The sequence below is a fragment of the Dasypus novemcinctus genome, chromosome 17, assembly GCF_030445035.2.
Source record: "Dasypus novemcinctus isolate mDasNov1 chromosome 17, mDasNov1.1.hap2, whole genome shotgun sequence".
Classification (NCBI taxonomy): Eukaryota; Metazoa; Chordata; class Mammalia; order Cingulata; family Dasypodidae; genus Dasypus; species Dasypus novemcinctus.
In genome coordinates this window covers 85,058,478-85,076,924 of record NC_080689.1, presented here as the reverse complement: position 1 = coordinate 85,076,924, position 18,447 = coordinate 85,058,478, and the positions used below count along the sequence as shown (strand labels likewise).

The following is an 18,447-nucleotide window of genomic DNA, read 5'->3' as shown; positions in this document are numbered from 1 at the left end:
ATAGGAAGACTAAATATTAGTAAGATGTCTATCCTACCAAAACTGATCTACACATTCAATGCAATCCCAATAAAAATCAACATAGCCTTCTTTAAGGAACTAGAAACACTAGATATGAAATTTATTTGGAAAGGAAAGCGGCCCTGAATAGACAAAGGCATATTGATAAAGAAAATCGAAATTGGAGGAATCACACTACCTGACTTGAAAACATACTACCAAGCTACAGTAGTGAAAACAGCATGGTATTGGATAAGGAGAGACACACAGACCAATGGAATTGAATTGAAAGTTCTGATATAGAACCTCATATATATAGTAATATTCGATAAAGCCACCAAACCCTCTCAACTGGGAGAGAATGGCCTATTCAACAAATGGTGCCGGAGAACTGGATATCTATATGTAGAAGAATGAAAGAGGATTACCATCTCACACCTTATACAAAGATCAACTCAAGATAGATCAAAGTCCTAAATATAAGAGCCAAGACCATAAAGACCTTGGAAAGCAATGTGGGGAAACACCTACAAGACCTTGTAATAAGAAATGACTTCATGAACATCACACCAAAAGCACGAGCAGCAAATGAACAAATAGATAAATGGGACTTCCTCAAAATTAAAGCCTTCTGCACCTTAAAGGAGTTTGTCAAGAAAGTAAAAAGGGAACCAAGGCAATGGGAGAAAATATTTGGCAACCATATATCTAAGAGATTTATAACTTGCATATATAAAGAACTCCTATACCTTGAAAATAAAAAGATAAACAACCCATTTAAAAAATGGGAAAAAGATTTAAACAGACACTTCTCCAAAGAAGAAATACAAATGGCTAAAAAGCACATGAAAAAATGCTCCAAAATTTAGCTATCAGGAAAATGCAAGTCAAAACTACAATGGGATACCATCTTACTCCTATAAGATTGGCAGCTATGAGAAAAACAGAAGAATACAAATGCTGGAGAGGATTTGAAGAAATGGGAACACTCATCCACTGCTGGTGGGAATGCAGAAGGATCCAACCATTCTGGAGGACAGTTTGGCAGTTTCTCAAAAAACTAACCATAGATTTGCCATATGACCCGGCAATACTACTGCTGGGTATTTACCCAGCAGAACTGAAAACAAGGGCACAAACCGATATATGCACACCAATGTTCATAGCAGCATTGTTCAATATCACCAAAAGTTGGAATCAACCCAAATGCCCATCAACCAATGAGTGGATCAATAAAATGTGGTATATACATACAATGGAATACTACTCGGCTTTAAGAACAAATACACTACAAACACACGTGATAACATGGATGAATCTTGAGACCCTTAATTTGAGTGAAGCAACCCAGGCATTGAAGGACAAATACTACATGACCTCAATGATATGAAATAAGCAAGCTGCCTCAGAGAGCTAGAGACTGGAAGATAGGCTTACAGGAAATCGGGGGGTAGAGGAAGGATGTAAGCTGACATCTACATGGGTGAAATCTATGATAAGCTGGCGGTAAGTATGTGCACAAGGAAGAGATAAAATGGGGGCATAGGGTTACCTTTGGGTGGGGTTTTGCGGGTTTGAGGGGTGCTAGGGATGGGCGGATGGGTAATATTTCCCAAGAAATTGGGGGGAGGGAGGGCAACATACTAACATAGGAGATTGTCAGGTGTTGGTTGAGAGTAAAATGCTAAGAAAACCTTTTCAAAATATAATTAGGAAAGTTACCTGTTTAAGATACTCAAAGGGGAAAATCTGACACAGGACAGACTCCTAGGGAATATCTGAATGCTCATTTTGCCAGAGTGGTTTATCCCATTGTGTAGAGACCCATGTAATGAGAGTGAAGGTAGACCCACATCCTGGGGAGGACTAATGCCATCAAATAGAGGGAACTGCATCTCTCAAGAGAAAGGGTGGCTCCCAGGGCATTAGGGCAGTTGAGCAAGTCAAGCCCTCAACACTGTTGCAAGTATCTCTGAACATGGCTCCACAAGAAATTAAGATTGACTGTCACTGTGGGCCCCAAGGGGAGGGGGAAATAGATACTGAATAGATGGAACCAAAGTAAATGTGAGGGCAAAAGAAGTATTTCACAAGAGTACACAAGGATGGATATAAAACATTACACCAAAAACTTATAATATAGGGGACGATAGACTAATAATGTAAACCATAATGTAAAACATAGGATAACTAAAAAATTTAGAAAACTGTGTAGCCTAAAGTATAAACCACAATGTAAACACAAATATTACCTTGTTTGAAAGCTATTGTCTCAATATCTGTACATCAGTTTCAGTAAATATGATATGAATAAGTTAAAAGATTATCACTGTGGAAGGGAAAAGGTTTTATAATGGATATATGGGAGTACTGTTTATTGTATCTATGAATTACTGTGATCTAAGTCTCTTGTGAAGAGAAGTTCAATACTTAGGAAAAAAGAAAAGAAAAAGATAAGATGTAGAATTTTTCCAAATCAATATGTATTCTATATCTAACCTTTAAACTCATTGCTATATTCCATTTTACTAGTAAGAGAACCTGACATTATATTGGACTTCACTTTTCTGGAAGTTTTGGATCAGAGTGGTTCAACAATGGCAGCGGAGGAATACTGGTATGGGATGTTATTGACAGGCAATATTTGGTTGACAGGGAGTTATACAGGGCATGTGACCAGGGTGCATGGAAATGTTTGGATATACTCATAGTGGAAACAATTAAAAACAGCAGCTGGGGGGGGTATTGGGTTCCTGGCAGGGGGGGGGGTCTCTGTTGTGGTCCCTAGGGGAGCAGCGGCAGTCCCCCAGGTGCAATGGTAAGGACCAGGAAGGAATGAGGGTCCAATAGTGAGCCCCTGATACTAATGACTATGCTTGTGAGCCTATACACCTGAAATAAAAACAAGGCCTAGAGCAGCACTGTGCCTAAGAGTTCCCTCCTGACAGCCTCCGTGTTACTCAAATGTGGCCAGTCTTGAAGCCAAACTCAGCATGTAAATGCAATGCCTTGCCCCTGTGGGACATGACACCCGGGGATGAGCCTCCCTGGTACTGAGGGATCGCTACCAAGTACCAGCTGATTACATAACTAGAAAATGACCTAAAGGGAAACGGACTTGGCGCAGTGGTTAGGGCGTCCATCTACCACATGGGAGGTCCCCGGTTCAAACCCGGGCCTCCTTGACCCGTGTGGAGCTGGCCCACATGCAGTGCTGATGCACGCAAAGAGTGCCGTGCCACGCAGGGGTGTCCCCCGCATAGGGCAGCCCCACGCACAAGGAGTGCACCTGTAAGGAGAGCCGGCCAGCGCAAAAGAAAGTGCAGCCTGCCCAGGAATTGCGCCGCCCACACTTCCAGTGCTGCTGACGACAACAGAAGCGGACAAAGAAACAAGACACAGCAAATAGACACAGAGAACAGACAATGGGGGTGGTGGTGGAGGGGGGGGAGGACAACTGGGGGAGGAGGGGGAATTAAATAAATAAATAAATCTTTTTTAAAAAAAGAGAAAATGACCTTCAATTAAAGGTTCAACGCAGACCAGCAGAATATCCCTGTCTACATATAATAACAGGAGTTTAAAATGCTGTTTGACCTAAAGGGGGGAAATGGAAAGGCCAAATGAGTTCATATGACTATGAGTCTCTAAAAAAGAGTCTGGAGGTTGTCAGAAGGATTGCCCTTATGCACACCTGAGTAGTCTCAGAGACAGATAAAGTAGATACAACCCCAGGTATTGGTCCTTTTGAGGGCTAAAGAGACCCATGGGTTCTATGGTCATGGCAGATGGGGTCCACTGCCATGTGAGTTGGCCCTTCTTTGGAGCTGGTGTTTCTGCGTGATGGAGCTGGATTCAGATGGGATTTCTTTTCACAAGCCTTTCATGCTACTTTACTGGAATTGTAGTTGGTGCTGGGGTTTAAGATATATCTAGGGGATTTGAATCTCTGGACTGACAATATGATAGCCAGGCCCTGAGCCTCAACAGACTTCAGCTCCTACATTCTGTTTTATTGGACTTACCCCACTCAGCTAACATGGAGTTGAGTAATGTCAAACACCACACCATGGAGCCTAGAGTGTCTACAACTGAAAGCAGGAGGATTGTATCCAGTATCCATGTGGAATCTAAGCCCCCTCTTGACAACAATGTGGAATGGACACAACCAAGCCACGGTCCACAGAAAGGAGGAATGCAGTAAGGATTAGAGTGGACTTAATGATATCGTATTCATGAACTATTGTGGTTAATAATTGAGAAAATGTGGCATTGGTGTGGACAAAGTGGCCATGGTGGCTGCTGGGTGTGGGGAGTTGGAGGAAGAGATGAGATGTGGAGGCATTTTCGGGACTTGGAGTTGTCCTGAGTGGTGCTGCAGGTACAATTGCCAGACATTGTATGTCCTCCCAAGGCCCACTGGATGGAACATGGGAAAGTGTGGTCTATGGTGTGGACCACAGGCCATGGGGTGCAGCGATGCCCAGAGATGTACTCACCAGATGCAATGGATGTGTCATGACGATGGGGGAGAGTGTTACTGTGGGGGGAGTGGTGAGGTGGGGGCGGTGGGAGTGAATGGGGACCTCATATTTTTTTAATGTAATATTTCTTTAAAAAATGAATAAATTGCATAGAATTTGAAAAAAAATTAAAAAACAGAAAAAAAAGATTGGGGAATGGGGGCCTCATAGTTTTTTAATGTAATATCTTTAAAAAATGAATAAATTGAGTAGAATTTGGAAAAAAAAAACAAAAAACATATACCTTTAATATATATCAATAAAACTGATTTGTTAACAAAAAGAAAAAGAAAGAAAAAAAAAGATTGGGGTATCAACAATGGATTAAAGTAGATTTATCATTTTTCTACCACTGACTTATTTTTATTCTAGAAATGGAAGAACGCTTTATCATTGTCCACCAGAGATTCTGTGGGATGAGAGAGGGAAGAATGAGTGTAATATGGGGCAATTTTCAGGACTTTGGAGTTGCACTGAATGACATTGCAGTGATGGATACAGACCATTGTATAGTTTGTCATAACCTACAAACTTGTGCAGGACAAGGTTTAAATTGTAATGTAAACTGTAGTCCATAGATAGTAGCAATGCTTCAATGTGTGTTCATCAATTGTAACAAATGTACTACACTAATGAGGGATGTTGTTGATGTAGGAAATTGTGGGAGATGGAAGGAATGGGTCATATGCGAATCCCTCATATTTTTAATGTAATATTCACGTAATCAAAGTCTTCTTTAAAAAAAAAAAAATAATAAAAATGTATATGGAAGGGTAAAAGGCCCCAAATAACTAAAGCTTCTTTCTTTAAAAAGAAGAATAAAGTTGGAGGAATCACACTTCCGGTTTTAAGAACTTATGATTAAAGAGTAACCTCCAGGCGACAGACTTGGCCCAGTGGTTAAGGCGTCTGTCTACCATATGGGAGGTCCATGGTTCAAACCCCAGGTTCCTTGACCAGTGTGGAGCTGGTCCATGTGCAGTGCTGATACGCACAAGGAGTGCCCTGCCATGTAGGGGTGTCCCCCTCAAAGGGGAGCCCCACCTGCAAGGGGTGTGCCCCATAAGAAGAGCCACCCAGTGCAAAAGAAATTGCAGTCTGCCCAAGAAAGGTGCCACATGGACGGAGAGCTAATGCAGCAAGATGACGCAACAAAAAGGAACACAGATTCCTGTGCTGCTGACAACAACAGAAGCGGACAAAGAAGATGCAGCAAATAGACACAGAGAACAGACAACCGGGGGAGGGGGGGAAGGTGGAAGGGGAGAAAAATAAATAAAAAAAAAAATAAATAAATAAATATTTAAAGCATTTAAAGAGAGTAACCTCCAAAATATTACTGCTAATCAAACCAAAGTATTTTTCCCCATACCATATTATTATTATTTGTATACAACTTACTTATGAACATGCATCCTTAGTAAATGTATAGTACACGTTGGCAACTTAATAGCAAACATGCATAACATCATACAGGGGCCCCTTATGTCAACCCACCACCAATACCTCGCATTGTTTTGAGACATTTGTTACAAATTATGAAAGGATATCACTAAAGTCTTACTAACTATAGTCGTTATCTTACATTTGGTGTATTTTTCCTCAACACACACTATTACTATTTTTTAAATATATTTTTATGACATAAGTTGTAAGATTAGCAAAACAATCATGCACATGTGCAGATTTCCAAACAACATCCCTCTATCAACACACCCCACCATGGAGGAACATTTTTTAGAGATTATGAGATAGTATATCAGATTACTACAAGATCCATAGCATACATTTGGTACACATTTTCCATACTCCCCCATTAGTAACACAGTACATCTTTGGCATACATGTGCACATATTATATTGTTACTATTAACAACAGTCCATTAGTCATTCCAGTTGTATTTTTCACTTGCTTCTCCACATTCCCACCACCCTGTAATAATGATGTACACCTGCTCTAGCTCACCAAGGACACTCTTGTCTCTGTAACATCAACCACAATTCTCATCCACTTCTGAGGTTAATGTGCTATTTATTCCCTAGATTATTCTCTAGCTTTCTTTCAATTGGCATTTACATCCTTAGACTACCATTTCCAGCCACATTCTAATTTATAGACCAGCTCTTACTACTAAATGTGTTATGATCAACTCTGTACATTTCCACACTTTTACAGCAAAGTTAATTAAAACTTCAACATATGTTAAACATCAGTAGCCCATCTCAGTCATTCTCTTATCTCATTTAAGAAACCCACACCTATTACTATGTCTTGAAGATCTTTTCCTATATTTTCTTCTGGAAACAATATGGTTCTTGCTTTTATATTTAGGTTTTTGATCCATTTTGAGTTAAATTTTGGATAAGATGTGAGATATGGGTCCTCTTTCCTTCCTTTGGGTATGGATATCCAGTTCTTTCAAGACCATTTATTGAAAGGACTGTTCTGCCAGAGCTGATTTGACACACTGGTCAAAAATTTCTTGACCACAGATGTGAGTGTCTGTTTTTGAACCGTCAATTTGGTTCCATTGGTCTATGTGTTTTTCTTTATGACAGTAGCAAGCTGTTTTTACCAAGGTAGCTAGGTAATACAAATTAAAGTCTGGAAATGAGAGTTCTCCAACTTTGCAGTTCCTTTCTAAGAAGCTTCTGCCTATTCAGGACCACTCACCATTACACATAAAACTGATAATCATGTTTTCCATTTACTTAGAAATTCTGGTGGAATTTTTATCTGGATTGTATTGAATCTGCATATCAATTTGAGTAGAATTGACATCTTAATGATATTTGGTCTTCTAAACTGTGAGCCTGGAATGCTCTCCCAATTATTTAGGTCTTTCTCATTTCTTTTAAGAATTAGTTGTATTTTTCTGGATACAAGTGGTTTACATCTTTGATTAAGTTTATTCCTGAATATTTGGGGTTTTTTTCTGTCTTATATTATTTTCAGAATTCTTTTGATACTTTTAGTTACTTTTATTGATATAATCTTCATTTCTTTATGCTCTTCCAGCCTCTTTCACCAGTCTACTTTTTTTCAGGCTATAGAATACCCTTTAGTATTTCCCACAATGCTGGTCTCTTGGTTACATACTCAGTTTATTTGGATGGGAGTATGTTGTACTTCTTGATATGGAAATCTATGTCCTTCAATAGGGCTGGGATATTTTCTACCAATATGTCTTCAAATATTCCTTCTGACCTTTTTCCCTTCTCTTGTCCTTCTGGGACACCCATGACACATGTGGTTATACATCTCTTGCTGTCATTTATTTCCCTGAGACACTGTTTAATTTTTCCCTTCTTTTCTTCATCTGTTCTTTTGTTTGCTCACTATCAGAGGCCATTCCTTCAAGCTCAACAATCCTTTCTTCTGCTTCCTCAAATCTGCTATTATATGACTCCAGTGTATTTTAAATTTCATTTATTGTATCTTTTGTTCCAATAAGATCTGTTTTTCTATGTATGCTTTCAAATTCTTCTTTGTGCTCACCTAATGTCTTCTTAATATCCTTAATCTCTTTAGCCATCTCAATGAATTTATTAAGGAGATTTGTTTGAACATCTATGATTAGTTGTTTCAACTCTTTTATGCCATCTGGAGGCCTAGCTTACTCTTTTAAATGGGTCATATTTAACTGGTTCTTGTTGTGGATTGAAATTTTTTGTTGGTGTCTTGACGTCTGGCTTACTAGAGTATTCATTCTGGGTTCAGTTTTGCTCTTTAGTTTAGGGCTTTCCTGCCCTTTCTCCCTTGCTGGTTGTGTAGTAGAAGCCTAGGATGCAGTTGGTGTTGTGAGCTGTGGAGGCTCAAGCTGTCCTCAGTGCCCCAGGGACTGATGAAACTTCTTCCACATTTCTTCTTGCCAGTGTTTGGCCGGAGCTACAGCTGCGTGTAATAAACCAAGTTGTGTAGTTCCAGACTGTGGTTGCCCAGAGAGACTTATGAAGCTTCAAGTGCCTTTCTCCCCTTCCTGGGGCTGGGATGGAGCTACTGGTATGGGGAGCAATCTATGCAGTACAGGTCCAAGATGACTGCAGTTGCCCCTTCCATATAATAATATTCTGTTTGTGAAATGTGCCCCCTCATTTACCTAGAAAAGCTGTTGCAGGGCCCGCTATCTTCCTCCCTGCTAGAGGTGGGGCTAAAGCCTAGGCTTAGGCTGCAGGCCAACCTGGGTATAACATACCTGTCCCTACAATCACGGTGATTTTCAGGAACCCTGTTTGTCCTCATGCTGTGTGTGTAGTCAAAATGGCAGCTACAAATCATTTTTTGCCTTAGACATTTTAAAACTTTAGCTATTTAGAGCTAGAGCTCATTCTATTTCTCCTTACGTATATATTTATAAGCTGGAAGAGGTCATATCTTGTTTTGGTTTCTCTAATAACACTAAGTTGGAAAGAAGTAATTGCATTTAACAATTTATTTACAGTTGCTAGATTCACACAATTTGGACATAACATGTAGACATTTTTCTATATTCATCTCTGAGTCTAAAATATTTCAGAATGAATCCTCTGCCATGACGGCGGCAGGAGATGTGTTCAACCTCCAACCGGCATCCAGCATTGATGTTGCCATCAAGAGTGTCCACCATCCATCTGTGGTAGGAGTGGGATCATGTCTTTCTCTTTTTGTGTTGTCCCAGACTGTGTTAATGCCATCAAACTTCCAACACATTTCCTACGCTGCTCCAACTTGTGATCAGATCTGTAAGCCACACGATATTCATTTTGTACTTTCACTGTTGCTTAGCAAAACCCAGTCCATTTCTGTTGTTTGCATTCAAGAGCACTAATCCATAAAATACTTTTCATATTTGGTAGCATTATTATTTATCAAAATTAATTTCTCCTTGAATATTATGGCTATGCCAACCTATTTTCATTTAGGCTAATTTTTGAAATAGCAAAAAAAAAAAATCTAAAATTACTCATTAGTTTATTGCTTAGAATTCTGTTTTACTTGTAAATAAAGTTGACACAATTGATTTATGTCATTTATTTTTTTATCTTTTCATTCACATACTTATTAAAGAAATATTAGTTGCAATCTCCTACAGGCTTGGTACTCCTTTGTGTCCTAGGGTTATTATAATGGCTGTTAATGAATAACTTGACTTTTGGATGAGAGAGAATGGGAGATAAACTCAACAAAATACAGGGTTCTACTTCAGTGTATTGTTCCTATGAGGGCTCACTTACCTTGTCAAGTAGGTGGCAATACCTGCAGGAATGCAGCGATGCTTCAAGGAAGGTTTGTATGCTCTAAATCAGCATTCACTCTATGGTGCTACTTCTTCCCTAGCTGGGAATCACAATCCTAGAATCAAGGGGTATAAATGTGAGTGGCACCACTCACTATTACCTCAGTGATCCAGCAGGAAAGTTTTTGTTTCCTGTCCCTGCAAACTTAAGCTCAACTGGTTTTCAGGTCTTAGTCCCAAAGGAGGAGTGCTTCCACCAGGAAACACAAACACGATTCCATTGATCTTGATGGTAAGACTGCAGCCTGCACACTTTGGTCTTGTCTTGCCTCTTAATCAAAAGAGAAAGAGGGAATTACCATACTGGCTGGGAGATTAATCCTACCAAGAGGAAAAAGACTGCTACTACACAATGGTGGTAAGGAATAGTTTTCTGGATGCAGATGACTTGGACACCTCCTAGTATTATTATGCTCTGTGATCAAAGTGAATGGAAAATTGCAACAAGTCACCCCAGGAATGACTATCAATGGCCCAGAATCTTCAGGAATGAAGGCTTGAGTCATCCCATCAGACAGAGAAACACAGCCAGCTGAGGTGCTGGGTGAAGCTGAAGGGAACATGGAATAGGTAGTGAAAGAATGTAGTGATCAATATGTACTTTGCTATGTGACCAGTTACAGAAATGAAGCTACAGTGGTCATGAATATTTGTTCCTAGCTAGAGTTAATAAACAATTTCAGTAGAGTGTTAGGATATAGGATTAATATGCAAAAATCAGGCTAAATGTAATTTATACCATATAAGTTTGATTGTACACTTTGGATGGATTCATGCTTTATTGACATGTATCCATAAAATTCATTTATTTAAAAAAAAGGAAGCAATACACAAAAGACGGGCAATCATCTCATTCTTTCATACTCCTACTAAGAACCACTCTATTTTGTAAATATACCTATCAATAAATGAGTACTGATTTCCCTATGACCTTGATCGCTCAATTATGATGTTTATTTTTAACATGATTTAAAATATTTGAACATTGCCTGGCACTAAGATCACATTTCGACACTCTTCATTTTCAGGTTCTACAGGTGGCTGTTCCTTCTCAGTGTATTATGTCCTGTATCTTTATGATAAAAAAAAAATATCCTCACATTTCAGAATCCTCTAGTTCCTGATGCAACCTATTTTTTTTACCTGTTCTTCTCTTGAATACTCCACATATTCCTGCTTTTTGCCAAAGTCACAATAAAGTCAGAGATTGATCTTTAATTTCAAAATCACATCTACATTGTTTCAATCCTTAACCAGGTTGTCATTTCTTTGCTATTAAGATAAATATAATGATTATCATGCTATGCTCTATTTATCTCAATCTTCATAAAATCTTGCTCAAAACATTTGATTTTGTCTTCGATGTCATTGGGACAGCTTATGTTGCAGCATTAGTTTCTAAATGCCTATTCATGGTCATGTGCAGACAAGCTATAAATTTAGTGACTTTGCTCAGAACAGATTCCCATAATCCAATTGTGAATATTCTGACTAGTTTGTCCAAATGTGGCTTACAATTAATATTTTCAACCATTTTCACACCTAATTCTAATATTCAGGTAATTTGAAGTGCCAGGATCTTAGATGATTATGTAATTTGTGAATTTTCAGGAATCGAGTTCTTTTGTGGATTCCTCAAACTTCTCTCCTCAAGAATACCTGAATGGGAAACGGACTTTGGCCCAGTGGTTAGGGCGTCCGTCTACCATATGGGAGGTCCGCGGTTCAAACCCCGGGCCTCCTTGACCCGTGTGGAGCTGGCCATGCACAGTGCTGATGCGCGCAAGGAGTGCCGTGCCACGCAAGGGTGTCCCCCACATGCGGGAGCCCCACGCGCAAGGAGTGCGCCCGTGAGGAAAGCCGCCCAGCGTCAAAAGAAAGAGCAGCCTGCCCAGGAATGGCGCCGCCCACACTTCCCATGCCGCTGACGACAACAGAAGCAGACAAAGAAACAAGACGCAGCAAATAGACACCAAGAACAGACAACCAGGGGAGGGGGGGAAATTAAATAAATAAATAAATCTTTAAAAAAAAAAATACCTGAAAAAGTCTATCTTTATATAAATTGCTGTAGTGTACTTTCCAGGTTAACATTTCTTCCAAGTTTTTTATTACCTAGAAAGTGTCATTAATAGCTAAAATTTTAAAAAGGCATTGTGGTTTTATTAAATGCTTATATTTTTGCTTCTAGTTTCTGCTACAGTCTTTTTTTAAAAAATTTATTTATTTATTTTTCTCCCTTCCCCCCTCCACCTGGTTGTGTGTTCCCTATGTCTATTTGCTGCATCTTCTTTGTCCACTTCTGTTGTTTTCAGCGGCATGGGGATCTGTGTTTCTTTTTGTTGCGTCATCTTGTTGTGTCAGCTCTCCCTGTGTGTGGCACCATTCTTGTGCGGGCTGCACTTTCTTTCTCGCTGGGCAGCTCTCCTTATGGGACACACTCCTTGTGCACAGGGCTCCCTATGTGGGCGGCACCCCTGAGTTGCATGGCACTCCTTGTGTGCATCAGCCCTGCAAATAGGCCAGCTCCACATTGGTCAAGGAGACCCAGGGTTTGAACTGTGGACCTCCCATGTGGTAGATGGATGCCCTAACCACTGGGCCAAGTCCACTGTCTGCTACAGTCTTAATTAATGATTTCCCAGTGTAGAGAACAGAACTGTCACTCTACCTTGTGGTTAAATCAGAGAGGCCTGTATCAACCCTCCTTGTCTTCCTGGCCCTTTTCCTTATCATCTTGGGAAAGCTAACTCCATCTAATCTCAGAAGATGTTGGGTGTAATATTTGATGCATCTGAAACCCGCATTTTCTTGGGTACACTACCTTGGTCTGTGCTGTCCACCTTGATGCACGAAGATGCCAAGTTGGACTAGGTGTCAATAGTGGCAAACATGGGCAATTATAGGTTAGACAAATGTCAAATATTTGCTGGAGAAGAGACACAGGAGTCCTGCCATGGAATTAATAAATTGCAATGTAAATTCCCTTGCTAGAGTGGCTCTGTCATTTAGTGTATGAGGTCCTTTGTGACTATTTTATTGTTTCCTACCAGCACTTAGTTCACAAAACCTTTTTAGGCAGCAATAAAAAAAGAAAAATGAATGTGAGAAAAGCAAAAATTAATTAAATCTTTAAAATGAGCCTACCTCATTTTTATATTTTAAAATTTTTTAAAAATATGTATATTACACAAATGTTATATAAAAAATATTGCTCCCTACCCCTTTGACATTTTCACACATTAACAGCATCCTTTGTTTTTGTGGTACATTTGTTATCATTGATGAACACATTTTTGAACATTGCCAGTAGGCATGAATTTTAGTTTACATTGTAGCTTACACTACAATTTTGTAAATTATGACAAGGTATACAATGTCCTGTATCTATCTTTGCAATGTCATTCAGGATGATTTTCATGTCCTGAAAATGCCCACATAGGACATCTGTTTTTCCCTCTCCCTTCTCTCAGAAACTCCTGTGCCCACTTCCTCCACATCAATGAGAAAAAAATTCTTCCATTGCTGGAATCACGTCTATAGTAGAATAAGTCTATTCTAGTCCATCATTCATTCTCCAATCCTGAGGATTCTTGGATGGCTATGCCGACTCTGCCTCCAATTGTGAGTGGGATTAGATCCTATGGGGCAGATGGACAGGACTATCTTGCTTGCAGTTGCAGACTTGCCTTGTTCCTTGAGATGTTCTTTGTCCATCATCATCTCCTTGTTAGTTGTCCTGAGTGAGTCCAATGAAATGTAGAATAGGTGTTTCTAAAAGTTGAGATAAACAGTTATAACTGGCCCATGGACAGCCCAAAGATTTGTCTTTTGGGCATACACCTATCAGCTCTAGTCCTAACTCTAAGTTCAAATAGAGGGGATAGTAGAGCCATGTGTAGGGAAACCACAACAGAGTCCATCTCTGTCACACTGAGAAGTATAAATTCCAAAATTTTAAAAATCATTATATGACTTCAGTGAAGGAGATGATAGAAAAGCTAGTTTCCCAGCTTCACTGAAATGTTACAGACTTCCACTGTGTCTGCATCTTCGGAGTGTTACTGGTTGTAAAAGGACTCAGAACTACCTGATAAAATGAAAAAATAATTGTAACTCTTGTTCCATGGATTCTCATGGTACATAACCTAAGCTTCAAACTTTTCATTGAATTAATGTTCCCCTTGGACCATGCCTGTTCTGCTTTCACACTCTGTTTCTTTAGTCTTTCTTAAATACCTAGGACCATCTTTTCCCAAGTCCTGTTCATTTTCTGAAGTGCTCTTCCCTGGGCTTTAAAGGACAGCCCCCTCCTCCTTTCACACCTTAGGCCAACTGTCCCCTACCTGAAGACAATATTTCCTCATTTTAGGTGGACCCCTCTGGGCCAGTTACGCTGCATGACACATCCTTTTTTATATCACCCTGTCATCTATGATGACTTTAAATTTTTGAATGTGTGTAAGAATGGGAAGGAAATTATATTGCACGAATGCAGGAAACCTATCAATTAAGTAGTAGAAATTCGAGCAAAATAAGCAAACTTAAGAATGTATATTAAATGCAACTTCATGGAAGAGGAGGAAAAAATACATGGGTGGAAAGAGCAAACCTGAATTAATTATTAACATTTGTAAACACAGATACTTGGTGTTCTAAGAACAGGGTGGAAAGTAGATGAGAAGGAATGCCCTCCCTGATGATGTGGCATCTGTAGTACACCTCCTCAATGCTGGGAGGGGACCCGCTCCTAAGGTAAAGTGCTCATAAGGAGACAAACTACAGAAAATGAACTTATTAATTAGAATTAGAACAATACATGCCTTAGGACATTCCCCATCAAGGAAAACCTCTTAGGAACTTTTGAAAAAGTCTGCAGGAAAAGTTATACTCATGATAGTGAAAGAATTTTTTACCCATACAATTGTTAAAGTGTCCTAAATTTTCTCTTACCTCTGACTGTTCGTGCAGAGGGTTGATCCTGAAATGGACCAGGTTCACATGGCCCTACCTTTCCTGAGAAGCAGCTTAGCTCAGAGGAGGAAATCTCAAAGAAGCAGGTTAGAAATGGCTGCAGAAAGGTTACTTGTTTATTGTATAACCTCTCAGTAAAATGAATCATTCCACTTGTTCATAATTTAATGTCCTATGCCTAGAAGTGTTCATGATATTGTCATTTGCATAATTCTTAAAGTATTAGTTTTGGGTAGGAATAAATGAAGAAATGCTCTATCAGACCTTGGGAGCTTAAGCCATTTTACCTACGACCACTAGGTGGAGGTGTTACACTTCAGGTCTCCAAATCACTAATGAGTTTAGAAAGTGGTCCACTTAAATGATAGTCCTCTCCCTGGTTGTTGTTATGGGGGGAGGAGTGGGGAGAGGAGGAAAAGAGGTATATGGGGACCTCATATTTTTTTGAATATAACATTAAAAAAATAAAGAAAGAAAAAAATGATAGTCCTAAGGGTGACTTATAAGTATTTGGTGACTCATTTCTGGGAATAATACGGTATTTTTTTTTTTTTAAGATTTATTTTTATTTATTTAATTCCCCTCCCCTCCCCCAGTTGTCTGTTTTCTGTGTCCCCTTGCTGCGTCTTGTTTCTTTGTCCGCTTCTGTTGTCATCAGCTGCACGGGAAGTGTGGGCGGCGCCATTCCTCGGCAGGCTGCTCCCTCCTTCACGCTGGGCGGCTCTCCTTATGGGTGCACTCCTTGTGCGTGGGGCTCCCCTACGCGGGGGACACCCCTGTGTGGGACGGCACTCCTTGCGTGTATCAGCACTGCACATGGGTCAGCTCCACACGGGTCAAGGAGGCCCGGGGCTTGAACCGCGGCCCTCCCATGTGGTAGACGGATGCCCTAACCACTGGGCCAAAGACCGTTTCCCAGTAATACGGTATTAAGGGCAATACAGATAGCTTGTTTTGGATATATTAAGTGAGGTTCCTTTGGGATGTTGAAGAAGAGCTTCAAATATCTGTTTAAAATTAAGAATAGACTGAGATAGATACAGAACACTTGCTCTACATCTTAATCTATCCAATGATATGAACATATTCCACCTAGGTTTTGGCACCATATTTATAACATTTAATTAATTTATGATATTACACTTACAGATGCATGTATTTCATTGCAAATTCCTTTTGTTTTCAAGATGAGTGCAGTTGATTTGAAACAGTATAATTGTTGATAAAATATTTCATTTTCCTAATTGTGCTAAATATTGTTGAAAATTTTGGTTGTTAAGTTGATTTCTCAACTTTTGCCAGACTGTAGTTACATTTCCTGTGGTCATGATATTTTTATCCCCTTCCATTATTTATCTTTACAACTCACTGCACAGGTACGTTGTGACTTTATATTTTCTATTGATTTGCATAGACTCATCTGGGACTTGGTTGTTTGCTCAGAGCACTATTAATGCAGGTTCCGTGGAGATGAGGCCTTAGTGCATCAGACGAGTGAGCAAGATGATGTCACATTCCCAAATGCTCATCCTCCTGGTGCTCTGGGCCTCAGGTGAGAGGTTTAGAAGAGTATTATCTTTATAAAACTGGGGAATTGTTTTAACATGCAGAGTGAGCAAACCATTTCATCTAAAGCAGATCTGAATATAAATAAGAAAACCTACATTTAGATATTTATTTCATACATTTGTGACATAATGCACGATCAATGTTCTTTTCTGACTGCAGGTGCCAGTGGGGACATCGTGATGACCCAGTCTCCAGGCTCTGTGGCTGCATCTGCAGGAGAGACCGTCACCCTCAAGTGCAAGGCCAGTCAGAGTGTTTCCAGCAGCTACTTACATTGGTACCAGCAGAAACCAGGACGGGCTCCTAAACTGCTCATATATAGTGCATCCAACCGGCCATCTGGGGTCCCTGATCGATTCAGTGGCAGTGGGTCTGGGACAGATTTCACTCTCACCATCAGCAGATTCCAGCCTGAAGATCTGGGAGATTATTACTGTCAGCAAGGTAGCAGCTATCCTCCCACAGTGCTTCAGCCTCGAACACAAACCTCCTCCCCAGGGGTGTGGGACAGTGAGTCTTGCAGCATCAGCTGCTTCCTCTTCAAATTGAGTATGTTTGCTTCCTCCATCAGACTGAGAAACCACATTCTTTAGGGGACTGTACCACTGAATTTTTTTTTCTCTTAGCCAGTTCAAGTAACAGGGTGAATTGACACTCTAGGCTGGGGTCTTTTAAACTTTATAACCTGATGGATTGATTCTCTCTTCATTGTACCTCCTTAATGTTTAAAAATTTATCATCTTCTTTCCTTATCCCTTCCATCTTCTTCCTTCTCTGCCTTCTTCCTCCAACTCTGGTCCTTCCCAAGATTAAATCCTTGATCCTTCATAAGCAAAACTTCCCCTGTGGAAGGTCATTTTCCTCCCTTACTCTTTCTTCCCTGGACACATTGCCATCCAAGCCTTTCTTTTCAGTGTCACAAAAGATGACTTGATTTGCTACTGTTCCATCTTTTTTAAATTTAGATAACTATTTTAATTTCCTATTGCCATCAAATAGTAATTGCCGGTGCCTTAATATGCTATACTCATTGAAGAATGCTTAGGTTATAAGGGAGGATGCTCAGCCAATGACATATGTTGATTGCAGTTTGGGTATAAAATTTTCCAGTGAGCTTCATATTCTGCGATTGTCACCCTATTTCTATAGTTCCCTTTAAAAATAGTTGAACCATAAAACTTGCCAAAAATTGAATGTTTTCCATATTGCTATATGGTCTGTGTTTATTTCATCTTGTTCCAATATATTTGAAATGACACGTATATAATTTTAGTCTTTACAACATTACTTAATGTTGTATGTTCCATCTATTTAAAAAAGAAAAATAATGCAAATAGAATATATATGTATTTGATGGTGTGAAGCAGGGTGGACCTCAGTAAAGGAGGATCTTAAGGGGAATCTATTCTGTGGATGTAACCGATTGTAGTGGAAATCTTTGAGTAGGTTACTTAAGTTCATGCCTGGACCACTGTGGGTCTCAGTCCCTTTACTTGAGTCTTTTATTAGAGAATAAGATTCAGACAAAGAAGGAGAAAGCCATGGCAGCAAGAATCTGAAGCAATGAAACCTGGAAGTTACAGAAGTAACAAGCAGATGCCACGTGTCTTGCCATGTGACAGAGGATTCCAGCTTCACTGGCAGCTGGTCTTTGGAAAGAAAGCATTGTCTGATGATGCGTTGATTTAGACATTTTTCTCAGCCTCAAAATTGTAAGCTTGTAAGTTAATAAATACCTCTTGTGGAAGCCAGCCCACTTCAGCCTGGCTAACTACAATAGTCTATATCCAAATATTTATAGAATAACTGAAAATCTGCCTCCTTTTGTAAAGCCCTTTTTCTTTTCTCCGTCTCTTTCAGCTATTCTCATTCTTTCATGGCAACTCTCTAATTCTTCAACTTTAACCTTCTAGAAATGTGTGACAACTTTCCTCCTGAACTCTTTCACCAATTGTCAACTTTTTCTCTTACCATCCTTTGGCACTGAAGAAATTCATAGTTCTTAAGTCTGCTGTAACCTAAACACTTTGGATAAACTTTTATTTATTCATTTATTTATTAATTTATTTTTAAAATTTATTTTGCTTCTCTCACCCCCCTCCCTG

General features: G+C 39.6%; 2 gene segments (V, D, J or C); both read left to right on the top strand.

The window, feature by feature from the left end:
- LOC131273790 (immunoglobulin kappa variable 3-20-like) overlaps window positions 1–18,447 on the top strand; it is a 126,316-nt gene that overhangs the window by 28,960 nt on the left and 78,909 nt on the right.
- Window positions 16,223–16,935, top strand: LOC131273791 (immunoglobulin kappa variable 3-20-like). The segment is given in 2 exon segments: window positions 16,223–16,325; window positions 16,502–16,935. Coding segments are annotated over 2 exon segments (483 nt in total).